This window comes from Dermacentor albipictus, chromosome 6 (assembly GCF_038994185.2).
Source record: "Dermacentor albipictus isolate Rhodes 1998 colony chromosome 6, USDA_Dalb.pri_finalv2, whole genome shotgun sequence".
In the NCBI taxonomy this organism is placed as follows: Eukaryota; Metazoa; Arthropoda; class Arachnida; order Ixodida; family Ixodidae; genus Dermacentor; species Dermacentor albipictus.
The window spans coordinates 112,839,286-112,860,562 of record NC_091826.1 but is presented as its reverse complement, the minus strand read 5'-3'; the positions used below and the strand labels follow the sequence as shown (position 1 = coordinate 112,860,562).

At 46.8% G+C, this 21,277-nt stretch overlaps 1 protein-coding gene across 1 annotated transcript in view; it reads left to right on the top strand.

Moving 5' to 3' along the window:
- LOC135913318 (multidrug resistance protein mrp-7-like) overlaps positions 1-21,277 on the top strand; it is a 174,934-nt gene that overhangs the window by 15,495 nt on the left and 138,162 nt on the right. Inside the window, exons 4-5 of the mRNA XM_065445913.1 lie at positions 15,032-15,172; positions 17,886-18,020. Of these exons, the coding sequence (XP_065301985.1) occupies positions 15,032-15,172; positions 17,886-18,020 (276 nt within the window). The remainder of the gene's footprint in view (positions 1-15,031; positions 15,173-17,885; positions 18,021-21,277) is intronic.

Genomic DNA, 21,277 nt, shown 5'->3' with positions numbered 1-21,277 from the left:
TTGGGCAACCGATGCCTATATTAGGTGTGTAGTGGTGGTGGTCGCTAACACTAATGTACAGTAATTTAGATAAGAGCAGAATAGGGAATTATACAGAAGCAACTTTATGTGGCAGGACATACCTGTGGCATGTTAGAAAACTTATAACTTGAAAGGCTTTCATGGCAATATGATTTATTTGTCGGCCCCAGAACATTTGTTCTGAAAAATGCACTCCCAGTGATTTAAAAGATTGTACAATTTCTATAATTGCTCCCTTGTACGATAGGTTAACAGTAATATCACATTGTTTGTATTTTTCGCGCGAGAACAGACTGCCTTAGATATTTCAAGATTAGTATGCAACACATTTGCGTCGCACCAAGCTATCAGTTTTTAGATAAATGTATTAACCTGTACTGCTAAGTTAATAAAGATATCGCCTTCAAAGAGTATAGTGGTATCGTCTGCAAACATTATGAAACGAGCATTACTATCAATGTTGACCAGATCATTATTACCGATATTAAAATGCAATGTTCTGAGGATACTGCCTTGTGGTACACCACAACTCACAGCTTGCGTAGTTGACCTAAATTTGGCCATCGAAATAAACGGTTTTCGGGAAGAAAGGTATAATTTTACTAGTTGCAAAACATAACCTCTTATTCATACAACTCGAATTTTTCAAATACTATGCCATGATCTATTTAGTCAAATGCCTTTGTGAGGGCAAGACCATGAGCAACACGAGAACAACGTAAAAGCGGGAGCCAACGTTTCGACAAGTGGACTTGTCTTTCTTAAGGTCCACTTGTGCACTTGGACTTTTCAAGTCCGCTTGTCGAAACGTTGGCTCCCGCTTTTACCTTGTTCTCGTTTTTCTCATCGTCTTGAATTGCTATGCCACACCTTCCCCGTGTTTTTATGAAATCAAGAACAATTCCTAACACAATGTTCTTGTTTTCAAAGTTTCCTAAGATGAATTGTTTTTGATGAGAAGGGCAAGCTCTGTAGAGCGGTTACTACTGAATCCATACTGACAGTCAGTAATAATATTATATTTCCTTAAAAAGTTTTCATTTTGTTTAAGTATCTTTCCGAGTTTCCTTACAAAACTAGCAGTATGCTAGTTGGTCTGGAATTCCCGAATTCACTTTTGCTTCCTTTTTTTCTATATAACAGCGACTTTTTTCAATCTGGATGTCTAAAGGAAAAGTGGACGTTTGTATAAGTAGGTTGTATATGTGGTCGACAGGATAGTTAAGAATGTCAGAGACATGTTTAATTTGATTTAACTGTAGACATTAGCGTCACAAAACGTGCCATTACATAACAGAAAGAATAGCGTAATAACTTCATTTTGGTAAACTGGCTTGAAAAAGAGAGTGGAGGGATATTTATTACTAGATGAATATTGCTTACGTCTTCCCAGTGGGAAGTACCTTGAGTAAAAAATTTATTAAATTAATTTGCTAAATACTTGCCCACATACTCAGGGTCAATATGCGCAAGCCTATCTGCTATATCCTATTATCTTGCGAACAACCTAAGGAACTCGCGACAAGCGACGGAACGAAAAATGTTGGCCGATACCGAATCACAGAGCAACGGGAGTAGCTGGTATTCTAGTTGACATAGAAGAGAAAGTATGGGCCTGTGCAGGTAATATATAGCCTCGGGCAGATAACCGATGGTCATTAAGCTAGCAGAATGGGTGCGAAGGAAGCACAATCGAGGATGGCACAAAATTATTTGGGCAGATGAAATTGAAAAATGTACAGGCACAACATGAAACCCGCTAGCGCAACTCATGTGCAGGGAAAATTGGTGATTGCTGGGACGTGCCTTAATCCGCCAAGGGGCATAAAAATGGGCGTACGGTTATGACAAAGATGATTACAGATAAAACAATAAGATTTTAGCCTGTTAATTTTCTTGCGCATTCGACAAAAATAATTCGGAGAACCTTTTCAGAGATGACACGTGCGGATAGTTTGACGAAACTCTGGTTGACACACACGAAGCGGTATGGGGAATCCTGAATATATGTATGGCTCGACAATTATTGGATGCCTGCGATGATATTTAAGAGCGAAGCTTTATTAGTGATTTGACTGCTTTCTTTAAAGAAACAAGAAGAGTGACCCAGTTGTCTCCTGCATGTTTTGATTTTGGATGTTGGCGTTTAACAGTTTTTCGCTCGTAGAGAAAGTAGCACTTGACGGCGTCTTGTTGGTCGTGATGAGTACAACAGATACATCACAACCAAATGCCTATACAAGTAGCAATATAGCCACCTATACATGCACAAAGCTGCAATAAGAGATATAAGTAGGTGGAATTAAAGAATATCCTCAAAAAATTTTCATTTCTTGAACCGTATTGCCAGGAACAGATGCATCTGCTTCTCCAGCAAATTCGCCTTGCATATTTTTGTGTTTTAATACACATCAACGCCTTTTCTTTCAAAAGCTTTTCAAGCTGTCATGGCTCCTACAACTAACACGTAATTTCTTCCTCATATAACCATCAATTTCCCAAGCAGTCCCTTTATAGGATTAGTGTTCCATTTTCTAGGGAGATTATTCGACGCCTCTTTTCAGTTGCAATTTGACTGTCCTTGTGGAGAGAAGCCGGACAGTGTATGTTTCCTCTGTAAATGTCCCAACATGATCTGCCACTGAACTACCTCGAATGTTCGTCACATGTTTGAAAAGCAATTACAAAACCACAGTGTTCAAGCGTTGACGAAAGCGGCACGCATCGTTAGGGTGCGCGTACGGAATGATCTTGTGCAGGAAGGTCGGGCATGGGTAGGTGCCGGCAGAAGCCGCCTGTACGTGACTTCTTGTGCTTTACTGAGTGCTTTGTGCGGTAGCGGCATGGGCATCCTTTATAGTGCTGGGTGAGATCGTTGTAAGTGACGAGGGGGTCGCGCTCGCTCCCCCATCCTGCCAAGATGAAGTCGGGGCTCGCACGGTGAGTTATGTGTCATGCGGCCTCGTGTGCCGTCTCGTTGAGGTGAGGCAGCGGCCCGTCCATTGGTCCCATGTGTGTCGGCAACCAATTGATGTAGTGTGGGGTGAGCTGTTGAGTACCAAGTATTCTGTTCCGAAGGACAGAATTGGACTCTTGGAGTCGCAGTACACCAAGCTTTTACCGCCTTCTAGGAGTGCAAGGCTGATGGCCACCTGCTGGCGTGATGATGTGATGGCGTGATGAAAGTAGGAAACGTGCGGACATCAAATGCATGGACAAGTACAGATACAACACCCTCGGTATCTTTCATTCGTCCCTATGCGTGTGTTTAGCGACCCTTTCTTCAAGCCAACAGGAGTCGGTGTGTTTGCGCCATTAAGTGCGTGCTTCATGGATCCGATAACCCTACCTAGCTTTCTGCAGCACCTACGCCATCACTCCGGTGCGAGTTTACAATAATTGTGGCTTTTAGTCACTTTAAAAAAACGGTGCTTCCCTTTGATATAAACAATCACGCCTATACATTACAACCTATTTAACCACGCTTGTTTTCGGGAATGATTGCATTGACCTTGCATTATTATCATTCTATTAGCGCATGAAAACTGTTCGTTCTGCGTGATTTCTTATGTGGATTGCACTCGTTCATGCCGTGTTTTCTTTAAACATCATATACCAGCATTACAGACGTCGACGACAGCCTCGATTAACACTTATTGCCAGGTACGGATGGCATCGGCAAATACTTTTTTTTATTTCCTAAAGTACCGTACCGCTGACCTTACTTATTGATTACATTACGCTGCCTTGCTTCCCGCTTCGGTCATCACACCAACACAAATCATATAAGGTAGCTGAAACCGTACACTTGCACCCTTCGGGGCAGTGCAGCGGCTTAGGGGTTGCGCGACTGTGCTCCAGTGGGACGTGTTCAAAGCCTGGCCCCGAAGGCCGCGTGCAAATAGAGGATGTGCGCAAAAACCCTCTTATGTACACCCTACAGGCCTCCACTGCACGGCTGTATATATATTGTATATAGTGTTGATCCGTTAATATAGTGTATTGTTATTGTGTGCTGTTGGTGTTGATGTTTGAGGGAAGAGGTTCGGTTGGGATTTTTTTTTTATTCAGGGATTTTTCAATTCCTCTACGCACTTTCCTAATGCATCTGTCACTGCGTAAACGTGCTGTACCTTGCGACAAAAAGAGGTGCAATGTTTTCCAGCATGCATGTGAAGTTTTTTTCACGGAGGCTAGAAGGCAATAAATGTTTTAAAAGGTGTTTAAAGAAAACTTGCAGCTTTCGTTGAAGAAACGGTGCAGCGAGTGCGTAAAGGTAGAGCATCGGCCTCACGTGCAGAAGGACTGTGGTTCAAATCCCGGTGTCACTCAATTTTCAACCTGACTAAAAAAATCCACATGTGGATAAAGTTGTATAAAGAGGCCTGGAGTGTGGCCTGATCTCGGTAGTGCACTCCCTCACCAGAACACGATTGGCTACCCTGGTACAGTACTTAGCCACAACCTCCTATATGAGTACAACATTCAAACCCCGGCCCTCAGTCCCCAGCAGCTGCGATACAACTGACCACAGCGGTGCTCAGACCTGCGACGCAGCAGAGGGGGCTAAGAATCTCTGGACCCGGACTAGGCCAGCATTGGAATCTGAACCTAGCAACGTTTAACGCTGAAAGTTTATCTAGTGAGGCGAGTCTAGCAGCGCTATTGGATGAATTAGCTGGCATTCAGTGGGATATAATAGGGCTCAGTGAGGCTAGGAGGACAAATGAAGCATATGCATTGCTAAAAACGGGGCACGTCCTGCGCTACCGGGGCTTAGCGGAGAGACGAGAACTAGGAGTCGGATTCCTGATTACCCCTTTGAGACGCCACTTGATCCGCTGATTGAAAACATGCTTTCACCAGATCTCTTGCATCTTCAGCATCATAGAAAGTGGACAGTTGCAGAAGAGATTAGGGATTTTCAATTGTTTAGTAAGTTTTGTCAAGCTTAGAAAATTCCGACTCCATGCGAAAACTCACTACAGGAACATCTAATATGAGAACACATACTAGTTCGTGTTCTCGAAAGCTTGAAAAGCACTCATCCAGCCACTAGAAAATTACGGCTGGTGCGTGACATTGTGAACAACAATGAAAGAGGTGAATCCGCTACATACAACATACTGACACAGAGTAAGAACGCCCAGCCGTCTGCCTTCCCACTCAATTTGCTAAAGTATTCTCCACATTATTCAAACTGCACCACAGTTCCAATTAAGTGTTTCAAGATGTATAAAGCACATTCTAAATATCATTACTTTCATCAGTGCTTTTGTTATTGATGCACTATCCTGACGTGCACAATTGTGTAGACATCGCCTAAAAAGGATAGTAAGGATATAGCTGGTAACATGCAGGAACTCTATAGCATTAACGAGATGTTGGCAGGTCTGGTTGTGAAATTTAATAAGAGGTACAAATTGAAGGTCGTACAGGTCTACGCCCCTACATCCAGCCATGATGACCAGCAAGTCGAAAGCTTCTATGAAGACGTAGAATCGGCGATCGGTAAAGTCAAAACAAAATACACTATACTGATGGGCGACTTCAATGCCTGGGTAGGCAAGCAGCAGGCTGGAGACAAGTCAGTAGGGGAATATGGTATAGGATTGAGAAATAGCAGGGAAGAGTTATTAGTAGAGTTTGCAGAACGGAATAATTTGCGGACAATAAATACCTTCATCCGCAAGCCGGATAACCCAAAGTGGACGCGGAGGAGCCCGAGCGGTAAGACTAGAAATGAAATAGAATTCATACTCTGCGCTAACCCTGGCATCACCCATAATCTGAACGTCCTCGGCAAGGTGCGCTGCAGTGACCATAGGATGGTAAGATATCGAATTAGCATAGACGTGAGGAGGGAACTGAAGAAACTGGTGCATAAGAAGCCGATCAGTGAGTTAGCGGTAAGAGAGAAAATAGAGCAATTCCGGATCAAGCTACAGAACAGGTATTCGGATTTAACTCAGAAAGAGGACCTTAGTGTTAACGCAATGAACGACAATCTTATGGCCATGATTAATCAGTGTGCAATAGAAGTCAGTGGTAACTTCGTTAGACAGGATACCGGTAAGCTATCGCAGGACACGAAAGGTCTGATTAAGAAACGCCAATGTATGAAAGCCTCTAACCCTACAGCTAGAATAGAACTCGCAGAACTTTCCAAGTTAATCAACAAGCGTAAAATAGCTGACATAAGGAAGGATAACATGGACAGAATAGAGCATGCTCTCAGGAACGGAGGAAGCCTAAAAGCCGTGAAGAAGCAACTAGGAATAGGCAAGAATCAGGTGTATGCGTTAAGAAACAAAGCCGGCAATATCATTACTAATATGGGTAAAATAGTTCAAGTGGCTGAGGAGTTCTACAGAGATTTACACATTACCCGTGGCAACCACGACGATAATGGAAGAGGGAATATTCTAGAGGAATTTGACATCCCACAAGTAACGCCGGAAGAAGTAAAGAAAGCCTTGGGAGATTGAAAAGGGGGAAGGCAGCTGAGGAGGATCAGGTAACAGCAGATTTGTTGAAGGATGGTGGGCAGATTGTTCTAGAGAAACTGGCCACCCTGTATACGCAATGCCTCGTGACCTCGAGCGTACCGGAATCTTGGAAGAACGCTAACATAATCTTAATCCATAAGAAAGGGGATGACAAAGACTTGAAAAATTATAGACAGATCAGCTTCCTGTCCGTTGCATACAAAGTATTTATTAAGGTAATTGCAAATATAATCAGGAACACCTTAGACTTCTGTCAACCTAAAGACCAGGCAGGATATCGTAAAGGCTACTCAACAATAGACCATATTCACACTATCAGTCAGGTGATAGAGAAATGTGCGGAATATAACCAACCCTTATAATAGCTTTCATTGATTACGAGAAAGTGTTTGATTCAGTCGAAACATCAGCTGCCATGGAGACATTACGGAATCAGGGTGTAGACGAGCTGTATGTAAAAATATTGAAAGATATGTATAGCGGCTCCACAGCCACCGTGGTCCTTCATAAAGAAAGCAACAAAATCCCCATAAACAAGGGCGTCAGGCAGGGAGACACGATCTCTCCAATGCTATTCACACCGTGTTAACAGGAGGTATTCAGAGACCTGGATTGGGAAGCATTGGGGATAAGAGTTAATAAAGAATACCTTAGTAATTTGCGATTCACTGATAATATCGCCTTGCTCAGGGGACCAACTGCAATGCATGCTCACTGACCTGTACAGGCAAAGCAGGAGGGTTGGTCTAAAAATTAATCTGCAGAAAACTAAATTAATGCTTAACAATCTCAAAAGAGAACAGCAGTTTACGATAGATAGCGAGGCACTGAAAGTGGTAAGGGAATACATCTTCTTAGGGCAGATAGTTACCGCGGATCTGGATCATGAGAGTGAAATAATCAGAAGAATGAGAATGGGCTGGGGTGCGTTTTTCAGGCATTCTCAAATCTTATCATTATCCCTCAAGAGAAAAGTGTATAACAGCTGTGTCTTACCAGTACTCACCTACGAGGCAGAAACCTGGAGGCTTACGAAAAGGGTTCTACTTAAATTGGGGACAACGCAACGAGGTATAGAAAGAAGAATGATGGGTGTAACTTTAAGGGAAGAAGGGAGCAGATTGGGTGAGTGAACAAGCGTGGGTTAATGACATTTTAGTTGAAATCAAGAAAAAGAAATGGGCATCGGCAGGGCATGTAATGAGGAGGGAAGCTGGCCGATGGTAATTAAGGGGTACGGACTGGATTCCGAGAGAAGGGAAGCGTAGCAGGGGGTGGCAGAAAGTTAGGTAGGCGGATGAGATTAAGACGCTTGCCGAGACAACATGGGCACGATTGGCACAAGACCAAGGTAGTTGGAGAAGTATTGGAGAGGCCTTTGGCCTGCAGTGGGCGTAGCCAGGCTGATGATGACGATTATGATTTTTCAGCCGTTGCCTTTCTGGGAGATGGGAGTTTATTAGTTAAATTGCATGCAATGCTACGGATGTCGAACTATTCCTTAAAATTTACTTGTTGGTGATCTTGCGGCGTCTCTAAACGAATAGGAGAGTATTGCTTCAAAAGCTGAAATATGCCCCCGTAGCGTTTCACGAGCACGACTGCAGTGCGTGCAACACTTCTGCTGCTGCAAAGGCTATAATTTTACGCAAGCGCCTTTGTGAAATTTTAGACCGATTTCATAGTCCTTCCCTTCTGGTGTTCATATATCTACGGCTCAAGTATGCCAGAGAAGGCGCCTGTGGGTTGCAGTCCGAGAAATTGACTGCGAAACTTTTTGACTGCCTGGCAGAGACCTAACGATGCTTTACGACACGGCACCATGAAGGATACTGTGTTGTGTCCAGAAACGGCAATGCGCATTCTTTGAATGCTTCGCCCGGGGCAGCCCCTTCGCCAGTGCCCGCCCTGACGGTGACGCATCCCGACACCGACTTTGTCGCGCAAAGACGCTCCCTTCGACGCGAGAACAATCGCTGGAATCTGTGGAAGCGGCAACGACCGTGAACGCCAGTCACGTAATCCCGACGAGCTGAACAACACGGAGAGCAATGAGCAGGTGTCGACGACTTTATTGGAAGGAGCCTCAACCTCTGTTTCCTGATTGCCTCATCCCTGGTTCCAAGGTTGGACGTCAGAGGCGGAGTCCGGCAAGGTCGTGCGACTATTGGTGCCATTTTGCGAACAGTTCGACCATTAGGATTGGCCGAGACACAATCATCAGGTTCCCTCGTACAGTTACCTAAAGAAAACGACTGTTGTATAAAAGCGCACACCTTTGGTGCAGTGTGTGTGAGCTGATATGTGTGCTCAGGACATGTAATGAGCTCCGACATTAAAAGTGCTCCTACATGGGATGTGCTCCTATGTCTGGAGCCCGTTGTGCAAATATTATGCGAAGCATATTACGAGAGCTCAACCCAGCTCCTCAGGCGCGGCGTTGTCGCCTTCAATACCACGTGACACCGTGACGTGACGACAGAGGAGAAACGGGGCTCCAACTCGCGCCGTCGCTCGCGGCGTCGCGGCGGTATATAAGCAGCTGCGCTTGCCTCTGCTAGACACTCACGACCGCTCACGAGGTGAGATGCCTCCTGGAGACAGAGCTGCTCGTTGGAATGAGAAGCGAAGGTTCCGGCGTGCTACAGAGACTGATTTTCTAGGTGGCTTTGGCTCAACTCTTGCAAGATGGGCTGGGTGGGAATCGAACCAGGGTCTCCGGAGTGTGAGACGGAGACGCTACCACTGAGCCACGAGTACGATGCTTCAAAGCGGTACAAAAGCGCCTCTAGTGAATGCGGTGTTGCCTTAGAAACGAGCTGTTTCTAAGGCTGAGGCGTGCGTCGCTTGCTCAGGCGCACATTTCGTTGCCGCGCCGAACGCTGCGTTGCTCGACGCTCACCGCGTCCAATGCGGGGCGCGTAGTCGCTGCGCCGTATCCCATTGTCTTACACTCCTTGGCGGGTCGACGGGAACGCTGTCGCGTTCCACTCTTGAAGGCGAAGCAGATGAGTTGTTTCTTCGTCTAGCCGAACCAAATATAGCCAAGCAACAGCAGTTCACCAGGCTAAACAGTGGTTCAACAACTAAAATAAAGGCTAGTATGCTTCGCATCCTGGGCTTAACCTTAGCTAAGCCACAGCCATTTTTTTTTTAAATAAAGGCCTTTCTCGTTTCCACTAACCTCATCTCCTGGCCAACAAGCAACTCTCAGTGACAGCGACGGACACAGACATCGGTCCGCTTAGCCCCGGTATAGCAAAGGCTAGTTGTCACGTTTTAGGCGCTTCGGCGGTGAAGGCCGACGTCCCTCTTTATGACACCTGAGGCCGATCTACGGTAAAGGTACCGAGGTGACTGTCCATGGAGCCAAATTGAACAAGTTCTTTTCGTACATGCCAAATTAAACAACCGTCAATATTACTCTGCCAATGCACGTTGTTCTTGAACGAACGTGACATAAATACAACCAACTTTTAACACATACTGCAATACTTACGATCAATCTTGTTCTCAGTGCGCGGCTTTAAAACTAGTCGCAGTGATAACAGTGGACAAACAATGCATACACGATAAACATAAGTTGCATTTGTCTAGAAGGCACAGTAGTGGCATATGTGCCTGCGGGCATTTACCCGCTAACAGCATTATAATCCATAAGCGTTCCTTCGCGACCTCCCCAGTCCTGTGATGCGACAAGTGTGTCAGCACAAGAATGCGTAATTTTCAAAGATGTTTAATCGTTATGATGGCGCAAATGTAGATGATCGCTAGCTTTTAAGCGATGAGTAACAATGTAAAGCAAAAAAGTAAAATAGAAAGATAATACCAACTCCAAATAAGGGAGGGTTCCAAATAAGGGTCCCAACTTCAAATAAGGGAGCGAGCCTCTCGCGTCTATACAGTCGTAGCGTTTCCTTGCCTTCTCACGTCACCTTTTCCCTATCCCCTCCCCCACCGCCACACCTTTTGTATGGGACCTATGACCAAAGAATGGTAGGGCTGTTAACCACCCGCTTCGTGACTGTGTTGTTTCTACCCATTCTTTGCCTTCTCCCCCTCTTCTCCACCATTCTGTTTAGCTTCCCTCTGGACTTGGGAATAGTAGAACGGTGAGCGCTGTAATTTCTGCAGTGATTTTACGGGGGGTCACGAATATTTACACCTGTGAAGAGGCTAATGTGGCGATTTACTCCAAGGGAGCTCCATGAGATATTGTCATATTCGACGCTGTGCCAAGGTCCCAACAAGTTTCTCACTTCTTGTTTCCTTCTGCCAGGCTCCTTCCAAGTATATACACGTCCTGAACCACCCTCGATGCGGGCAAAGTTTTGAAAAAAAATAAGCTTCCCATTAGAAGAGCGCCGATTTGCGCAAGGAAAATTGTATCAAAGACGGGGGTGCTGGGCCAGAGAAGCTAAAAAACCGGCACAACAAACAGGTGGGAGGGCAGGTACGAAAATGGCCTCGAAGTCGACGCAGAAACAGAAATATAGAAAAGTTAGCGGCCACCGCGCCGTTCAACAAACCAGTGAATGTTGAAGTGTGTGACAGTGACTAACGGAAAAGAATGTTACGAATGGCAGTGGAGTGATGGACGCCAAAAAGGGGTGGACGCGCATAAAAGACATCAAGAACGAAGTTGGTGGATAATTATGGACATATGGAGAGCGTCTCGTCACTTCCCGATCGCTCAACACCAGACAGCCGTGGGCAGTGGCCTAGTTGAGGCCCACCTGCGTCGTGATCGACTCCAGCGGCAAGATTTCCAATAGCGCCTCGATTCGCACTGCAGACCCGAAAGTCACACAGCAAGCCGCCATCGCCCTCGCTCTACTGTACGGTCCTGGGTCCGAGATTTATAGCGATTCGCATCTATTATATATATTATATCGATTTTCCGAATGTCCCCTTTTGCTGAATTTCTGTCTCCATGGGCAAAGGATAGGTCCGCAATTTCTGCGGCGGCAACGCAGTGACTCGGTTAATCAGCGACAGAAGAGCGGTCAGTCTTTCACATCACCGGCAGCGCTGAGCGCCGTGGAGCTCTAGGCGGTGCCCACATCGTCGCTCGGTACTTTCCAGTTAACTTCGAAGCTATATAAGGCTCACGGTGCTTCGCAACGAACCACGCACGGTCATCAGCCGCAATATTTTGCTACTGTTGTTGCGCCTTTACTATCTCCTCGCAGTAATTTCACGCAAAGAATAAAATACGCTGATATTCACGGCACTGTCGACAGCTATGCTTGCACAGCTGCCGGTTCACCGAGCGCCGTAGGTAGCCGTGCACTGAAGTGGAGTTTGGAAAGCGTCGGAACTCTTTTGGTGCTCAACCCTTGACCATGGAGGTCGCTTTTTATTCAAAGAGACATCCACCGGAATACCCGCCGTGTTTGCATGAGGCCGCCGGATGGAGAGGCCTTCGTCCTGCAGCGGACATAAAATAGGATGATGATGATGATGATGATGATGAAATCAACAATAGGGAACTGGATAAGTGAGAAAACAGCATGGCACAAGGAAGTACTTGTTTGCCGATTAAAAATAGGGCACACTTACGATACTCACCATTACCAGTTCACTGTGAAGGATCCTCTGACTTGTAGGAGCTGCGGCAATCATGTTACAGCCCTCCATATTCTTATTCAATGGCCTGTGATAGAGGCAGAGAAGAAAACGTAGTTCGCTCCTGCATATCGCGAAAATATCTTTTCAGCCTTCATTTCTTTTTAGCAATGAACCGCTCTGTAACCGGAAAATAGTCTTAGAATTTTTATCTGCAACAGTCTCTGCAAATAATTTGGCCAGGTAATTTTTAGTACGCGACTTACAGCCCTGTATTCAAGGGCTCTCTTGAAACTCTAATGTCACTCTTGTGTTTTGTTGTGTCACGTTTTTAACTAAACCCAATTTCCACTGCCCTCATCACTAAGTAGTCAGTGCCATTATTTGGGTACCTATATATTTTACGCCATATACAGTGATAGGGTTCGGCCCTTTGACAGCCAGGTCACATCTAGCATAAGGAATTCGTTGTCCACGTCATTCGCAATTCATCTGTAACATTGCCGTTTGTCATGGCGCTCTTTGGCGATACCTGGCTCTTGCGCCATAAAACACAACACATTATCGTGCATATAACCATGCGTCCCCCCCCCCATGTCGCAATGAACGCGTACCTACGCTGAAAACAATGGTGTTGTACCCCTAGATGTTGCCAGCAGCGAAAAAGAAAGCGATGGTGGTGGGCGAACATGTTCTTTTTGGGGTGTCCTACGGTAGAAGCACGGCCGTTAGATCACATATCCATGTTGAGAGGGTGCGTACTCTCGTACGAGGGTAAGCTATATGCTCACACAACGGCGATATGCCATTGCTGAGAAAAGAACGAACTCCGGCGGCCGCGAGTCTGGCAAACTTAAAAATAGAGCTCGCACACGAGGATAGCACTTTCTGTGCGACTGTGTTGGCTGCCAGATTAGGTGCCGGATTGTGAGGGCGCAATCCTCTTGTGCACCCGGCGTGGTCAAAGCTCGTGCGTACGTCCAGTGTTGAGCGCCAGCTACAGCGCAAGGGGTCTGCAGAGGTTTCGCACCACGAGGAATGGCACACTTACCCTTTTCTGAAAGCAGTCACAGCCACTGCGATTTTTCTAAGGGAAAGCAGACGAGATTCGTCAGCTAGGAGGAGGTCGGCTGGCGGGACCGTAGTCATCTTCAGAAGGCACTGAATGAGGAGCAAATTTCATGTCATGAAATTAAAAGCTGCACAGGTGTTCACTATGGCTTCAACGTTTTTTGGTGACTCGCCAAGCTGGATTTGCAACGTGGGCATACCTGTAAACGGGCCCAGTGATAGGAGAGGGACTTGACGACTTACGCAGGGTCCTGTCCTCATTGGCGTGATGTGGAGTTTTCCGACGAAGGGATGCGACGTGCGCAGTCTCGACTGTAATGGCCGATCTCGTTGCATTGATATCAGCACATGGTTGGAGAGCGCTGATGGTATTCGTCGGAGCGACTGGCTTGTCCTGCTAAAGCTGGTTGACTTGGAAAAGGGTGGGGCGGTGCACTGCAGTGGACCGTTCCATTATGTGAGCCTCCAAGGCAAGAGCTAAGGCAGCGTGAACTGGATGCTGGCAGGTGAAGCGGACGGAGTTTTGGACGTTGAGGTCAATGATAGCGCCGACGAAGGCTTTGTTAGCAATGAAGTCGGTGGTGAAGTTTGGGCAACCAGCCAGGAACTTCCACGACAGGCGTTCGACAAGAGCGAGCCCTTGGAGGCTCCTCAGGAACTCCAGGACCTCGCGTCAATCAAAGGAGTGACGCGAGGTCAAAGAGTGTTTGCAAAATCATTATATGGCGAGGTCAGGTTGACCTCGCCCTCTGGAGTACGTCGGTGGCACGGCTGTGCAGAAACGCGTCTATAGTAATCTCGGCGCCTGCGCATGCCGTAAGGAAAGAAGGCGTGCGCGAGCGTACTCCAGACCGGCCGCTAGTTGACGTGGGTCTTTTCAGAATGACCATGCGAAACGTGCGTTGAGTATTCTTTCGTTTGGGGAGAAAGACATATGCTGCACTTGCTTTGCAAAATGATTCGGGCAAGTCACGAGATGCCCGCCAAGGGAGCAACGATACTTTTGCAGATAAATATATTACGCCTCCCACCTCACCAGTGCTACAGAAGAGTTTCAGCGGAGGCGCTCGGTGCTCTATTCTTAAAAGCGTCAGGGGTTTCACTAGCTATGTGCTAATTTTTGTCTTGCTCACCTTGCGCTGGTCAACTTGTTGATAGAACCGCCCCATTTCGCCAATGCACCTCTCGAAAATACAAGCCGAGAACTGAATGCTCTCGCTTTGTCCCGAAGCATTGCTTTGGAATTAAGTAGACGGCGGTGACAATCACGAATATGTCAACGAACTCGACAGGCACTCTTCAGTATCGTCACCCTTATGTCCCTTATGTCCCAGTTGCAGGGCTAATGATCTATGGGGTGTCTTTCCGGTACGGTCCACCTGTTTCTATTCCCGACAGCATCGTATGGCATCGGATGGATCGATGAACCTAGTCTTCGTGCCTTGAACAGTGGGCCATCGCTTCTTTTTATGAGTGGTCATTTATCAGTGCGCTCTATTTTACGAGGTATTTTAGACTTGTGGGGCTACGAAAGGCGCTTGTTTCAATGCCGGTTGCAATGAACACGGAGTGACCCCGTGGTAGTGCCTCCTTGCAGCTCATTCTGCTTGTTTCTGTCTTCTTGAAATGTTTCTGGAGACTGTCAAGGCTAATCAGCCACAATGTACCCACACACGGGCAATCAGTAATGTCGTAACGAAAATGGAAAAATGGTGGACTGTACTACCATTCAAGTTCAAGCATGCGTTCAAATTACTGACATGTCTCCCTCGCGCAAGCTTTGGGATAGTTGCGCAGGCTAAAACAAATTGCACGTTTTGTCACTTGCAATTTATCCGCTTACTGATTCGCTTTTTTCGCAGGTCACCTTGTTGCTGGTCTTTCTGGGCAGGCTTCGCCGTACCCTTCCACCGTCGGGCCTCTGCTGCGCCCTCTATGGGGCACTGACCGTCGCTGCTGTGGTTGACATGGTTCGTTTCCTCGAGAGGATTCATAACGCAGAGGTAAAGAGTTTCACCGCCTACAGGGCTTTCAGGAGATCCCTTTGTTACAGCTCCATTCTGTACTGCTGAAGTGATGAATGCTGCCGCTGATGTGAAGGACACGATGCGGCATCTGACAATCTAAAAAGGCCCTGAAAAGAAAAAGGAGATCACTTTTGAACGATTGAGTACGCCATAAAAATGACGTTTTCTTTAATTTGGCAGTAGCACGTTGATTACTATAAATTAAAAGAAATGAAGGCCACACGTACATTTACGAAATTCCGCACAGAAACCGCAGCGCCGAAACCTTAGTCTGAAGTCACGGATTTCAGGGGATACTGTTCCCGTATTTAGGTTTAGCTTCTTGTGGTGCTGCAAACGTTTAAAAAGTTGCAAAGTTCAGTCATTGGCTCCTTTAGCGTGCATCTTAGGCCTCCCTTATCGATAAAGGATCAAATGTGTTTCAGCAGATGCCCTCGAATCCATGACGTCACGCCGAGCTGTTGCGGAAAATCCAAGGTGATGTCGCCCCTCGCGTCTTCAGTTCTTGCGTTTTTTGCGGCTTATCAAACTTTGTCGGGCCGTAAGAGTGTCTGTTTTCTGAGTTGCGATTGTCGAAAACTAATTCGAGTAGAGCTAACCTTTTTTTTATTTACTGTCTCTTTCATAAGTGTTTTTAGCGAGCAGTAACGTCGACTCAGCGTTGCGAAAGCGGCGTCGCACGGATAATTCAGAACGTTGCTGCGCGAACACAAATGTTTCGATCAATGTCAGAGCGTCACGAAATGCGCAATAAATGTTGGCGTTAAAGATGTGGATGCTTGACGCATGCGCTATTGTTGCTCCTGCAAAACGCAATAATAAAACTTAAAGTAATCAGCCCGCAACTACGACCATGTTCGTTTATTTGTCACGAGTTCTACACTCTGTTTCAGTAATTCCATGCAGCACTGTGGAAGCTATGGGCTTCTTCAACCAATAAGAATAGATCTTAAAGGTCTCCTTCCGCACCCTCACGTCTGCTAGCGGCGAGCGCCTCAACGCAGGCGGTGGCAGCGTCTACGAACACAGTTCAACCGCATAAGGAGATCAGCTAATGCGGTAGCGATGGTAGAAAATCCGCTCCATATTCACTCTGACACCGAAAAGGCATGCGTCTTCAAGATATTTCGAGATACAGACAAGAAGCACGGTTGTAGAGACGGCGCAGACGGGGAACTTAAAAGGAGCACTTCTCAAGTGTCGCATGGGACAGAGGCGCCCTGCCCTTTATCTCTATTTTACCGTCCACTTGTGCACCGTGCGCCCGCTGATATTCGTAAGTGCGGTTGTTTTCTTAAATAGAATTCGTTCACGTTTGCTGCACTCCTTCCGCACTGTTCCAAGTACGTTAAACGCCATCTCATTCGTTCCTTCCGCGTAAAATAACAACTTGCAACGATACCGCACAGTCGAGTCTGCGAACGCCACTTTTGCGAAGGGCGATGCACTCCCCAAAAGGGAGTCCCGCGCGGTGGCGTGGCTATTCCAACTACACGTACGAATTTCGCCACGGTCCAAGCAAATCATTCTTTCTCCATCAATACAAAACTAATGCTTACACGGCAGGGCGACGTTATGTTCTTTTCTTTTTAAGCAGCACGATTTCATTTGAACATGCGGGAAACTGTACTTTCAGTATTAGAGATCCTCAATAAATATTTTATTAAAGAATGAAGTGAAATCACGCAATAAACCTTGGCTGCGACTTCCAGAGGAGCTGTAATATGTATCGTAAGTAAATATCTATCGACAAGACCACTTTTAAGTTCATTTACTCAAGCGGCGGGTTCCAAAATATAACTACATCTCGCTGCTCATGGATCTGCGCTAGCAGGTCTTGTTGCCTCGACTCTGCTGCGAGTAAATGCTGAAGCTGAGCCTAGAGCGTGCACAACGTTCCGCCGGGCTGTTCATTCCGACATGCCGTATTCGCGTAAGCGCTTTTGCCGCAGTAGAAAAATTCTGATTTATATGAAATGGCACTCAGTACACATATGCGACAAGGAAGTTTTAAAAACAGCAGTAGATGGGCGCACCGTTGACGTCTTCGAAGTTGTGTCCAAAAGGGCCGATTTTTCACATGGGCTTATACCAAAAGGTATTGTTAGCATTTTTCGTATTGTAGGAGCACGCATTACGAAGCGGTGTCGTTTATATCGATCACTGATATGGGACATAAGAACACGCGGGAAAATCATTACCAGCAGCATTTACAAAAGAAGTTAGTCAATGCTTGCGGTAGTCATCATTTAGGGACTTGCAATATGCCGATACCCATGGCACCATCATTACTTGAATTGCTCCACCAAATTTTATATGGCTCAGTCTCACACATTCTAAATTTTATAAAAATAAAGTGCAATACCTAACAAAAGCTTTACGTGACTAAAGGTGGCACATTGCATCTCCGCGGTGAGTGAAATGAGATGACTTGTTCCTAGCTTAAAATTTGTATGCGACTACTATGTAAAACACGGTAGCGATATTACATAGAGGTTGCATTTACGCCGCCATGTCAAGCTTTGGCGCTCAGCTATCACCGGCGCTGGGTTATTTGACGGGTGCTTCAGAAACAAACTGCGATGTTACGTGCATAATGACTCGTTCGATGTGCTTTATGCATTCTGCAATGGGCAGAAAATGCACATTTTCGTATAGGCCCGTGTTCACTGCTTTCGGATTCTTCCAGGATATCCACATAAACGACGTGGAACTTCGGCGGCCGGTAATACTGGTTAGCGTTTTGCTAACTTTTACCACAGTCGGGAACTTTGTCATCGCCGGCCTCCAGGACACCGTGTTCGCCAAGACAGCCAGCGTCAAGGTAAGACAACGTGGTGCGCAGGTTGTTTCGGCGAAAACTATCGTCCCCATGTCTCGTAACCAAACACCACAAGCTACAATAGCCACCGACTCAGATAATATAGAGATGGAAAACGGCATTCAACTCGATGCCGGTCATGGTCGCGTCCTAACGTTTCTTAAAACGCGCAGAGGGGCGTGGCACACGTGCGGTTTCTTTTCAGTAACTTCCAAAACGCCCCGCCTCTTTCTTTTTAACGCGACAGCGTTAAGGAGCTCGTGTCGCAGAAACCCCGGTGTCGTCGGCGTCAGTGCCGGCGTCGGCGTCCGCGGCGTTGGCCGTGAGCGATTAATCTCACCGTGAGCGATAAATAAGATGGGCTGGTGGGAATCGAACCAGGGTCTCCGGAGTGTGAGACAGAGACGCTACCACTCAGCCACGAGTTTTTTTTTTTACTCACTCAGCCACGAGTTTGTTCTTTCAAAACGGGACAAAATCGCCTGTAGTGAATGCGGTGTTGCTTTAGAAACGTGCAGTAGAAAGTTATACTGCGGTGTATATCGGTAATTATGACCATGTAACTTACAGAAGTCGCAGTTTCACGAGTAGCGAAGTATGTTTCCGCTAAATTTCTTCTGCGCTTTGCGCACACGCAGAGCCAACTTACGGCAAAAACAGAAGACCCCCTCCTCGCAATGTACGACGCTGCCCCGACACGTGGCGGGCCACTCGCCCCATGATCGCTTCCGCCTTCATGGCGCATCGGGGCCCGTATTTGTGCGGGTCGCGACGTTTGGCTGGCGTAGCGCGTTTGAGTAGGTGGTGCGAACGGGGTGCGATCACGCTATCGCGTTCCACTCTTGAAGGCGAAGCTTAACACGTTCACTGCGTAGCCCCTTATCATAGTTTTGATCTCTGTGCGTTGCGGCCCACCGGTGGACCACCCTATGCTTTCCGCGGGTGCGGCGTGACACACCAGTGGGGCACACTTCTGAGGCTGTTTTTTTCGCCTCCTGAAAGATGGCTCTACTGGCATTTTCGGTCGCAGCTTTCGCGGGCTACTTCAATCATGTATGCTAGCGCAGAAAATCATCACGTGGTTCACTTGGGCCGTGCATTTTCAGGAAGTTGCTTTCCCTGGGGCCACATTTTATAAGAATCCATTGTCCATTTTCCGCTCCATTTCGCGTGACGTAAGCCTGATGGAATCATCAGACAAAAGCAGCAATCGACCAATCACAGAAATGAAAAGCAGCAGACACCCGCGTTGACGATAGTATTCGCCATTCGTTGCGCGATGTGGTTCAATATGGGCTGCAAGGTGCATCCAATACTGAGGTCCGGTCGCCAATGAAGCATTAGTCAGGTCGCTTCCCACGGACGTTTGAACGGCATGGCTACGTCATCGAACAATAATGACCTGACGTAAAGGACCAAACGGACCATAAAAACAAAATGGATAATGAATTCTTGTAGCATACGGCATCTGGAGAATTTATCGAGTCATTTATTGCCGCGACTCTGCTCACTCCATCCCCACTGAACGCGACTGAAGTGCGTTTTCAAGGATGTCCTTGAAAAACGGCGCCCTTTCTGTCTACAGAATTTCTGCTTTATGAAACTATAGCGCGGCCAAGAGTTTCGGTCCTTTTGGTCCGAACAGGTGCCAGAGGCGCTTGTTGCTCTTGGAACTTGGATTCATCTTTCTTTTCCTGGGCATGCGCAAGTTTCCACAATAAAGAGTTTGCGTTTTGAAGCCTTTGCCTGCTACGTTTAGTACACACCGACCAGCTCCCCTTTGTGGGGCAACGCCACGTGACCCTGCGTTTCAGCATACACTAAGTACCAAGACTCAAGAACAAGACTTCAAACTCGACATTTTATTGAAGTACTTCCTGAGTAATTTTCGTAAAAAAAAACTGTTCAAATCACAGAATTTGCAGCTAAACGTCTTACGTGCCACCAGCTCACGATGTCTAAAACGTAGTCTATGTTCAGAAGTTCTACTCGTGCAGAAGATTGAAACATGGCAAACACATAAATGGCCTTCCTGCGTAATTTGTGCAAAATGTAACAACTTTCTTCGCCATTACCCTTGCCTGCTCTGGACTTGTGCAAGCTCTCAGCGACGCGTAGCATCCAGTACATCTCCTTCGGACAGACCATGCAGGTTCAACGGCCTTTTACAGCGTATGGGCGCGCTTTGTTCTTGAAAGGACGCGTGTCCTTTCGGTCTCAATCTGAGCTGTGGCGAAAAGTGCGCGTGCCAACTCCTCGCGGAATTCGATGATGGTCTACGTTTTACCATCCACCATTGAACGGACAAAACTGCAGTTCCAACGATGAGCTCCACCGCAGCTTTCCTATACCACTTGAGCCCTTTCCGTAGGCAGGAGTAGTAGGACGTCATTTGGTCACTGTAGTCTACGCCCTTTTTCGCCACCTTGTAGTCGAGGACTGTGCGCGGTTTCATGATCGGCTCACCCTTTCTCGTTTTTTTTCCGGCATCAACAAGGCTGGTGTCATGCTCAGTAACCGTTGTCACCATGAGAACAGGCCGTTTATCCTACCACTGCAGCACCTTTACGCCGTTGTGAGATTCAAGACCAACGACTTCCCCTTTTCTTACTGCAGCTTGTGTAACTTCTTTCCGAAGCCCCTTTCGGTTGGATCGGAGAGTGCCACACAAAAATGTATCATCTTTCAACAAGCGTCACGCAAGCGGCATACTCGCGTAGAAGTTGTGCACGAAAAGTGTGCGACCACCGCCGGTGAAGACAGCCATCAAATTTACTACTGCTTCTTCGGCATGCCCCATGCCCGCTATGGCATCAGATTTTTCGGCATATATTTGCATTTTCAATGTATAACCCTCCTTCGTGCAGGCCTTCTATAGATTGACTCCATACTTGTGGGCTTTACCAGGGATGTATTGCTTAAAGGCGAGGTGCCCACGCCACGGAATAATCGTTTCGTCAATGACGATCTGTTTGCCTGGCTCCAACACTGAGAATAAATTGCGATTCATTTTTTCCGTCAAGGGTTGAATACGATAGAGACGACCCTGCTGTGCGCTCGGTTCCTCGTTATCTGCGAAATGCCAGAACCTTAGTAGCAGCCGAAACCGGTCGCGGGCCATGTTCTGGCGAATGCAGTTTACGCCGTACAGATCGCTTCTTGCCCAATAATGCTGCAGATTAGGAAGCCTTACTATACCCATGCAGATCAGTACACCAATGAACACTTTCATTGATTGCACGTTTGTCTCAGTCCATTTC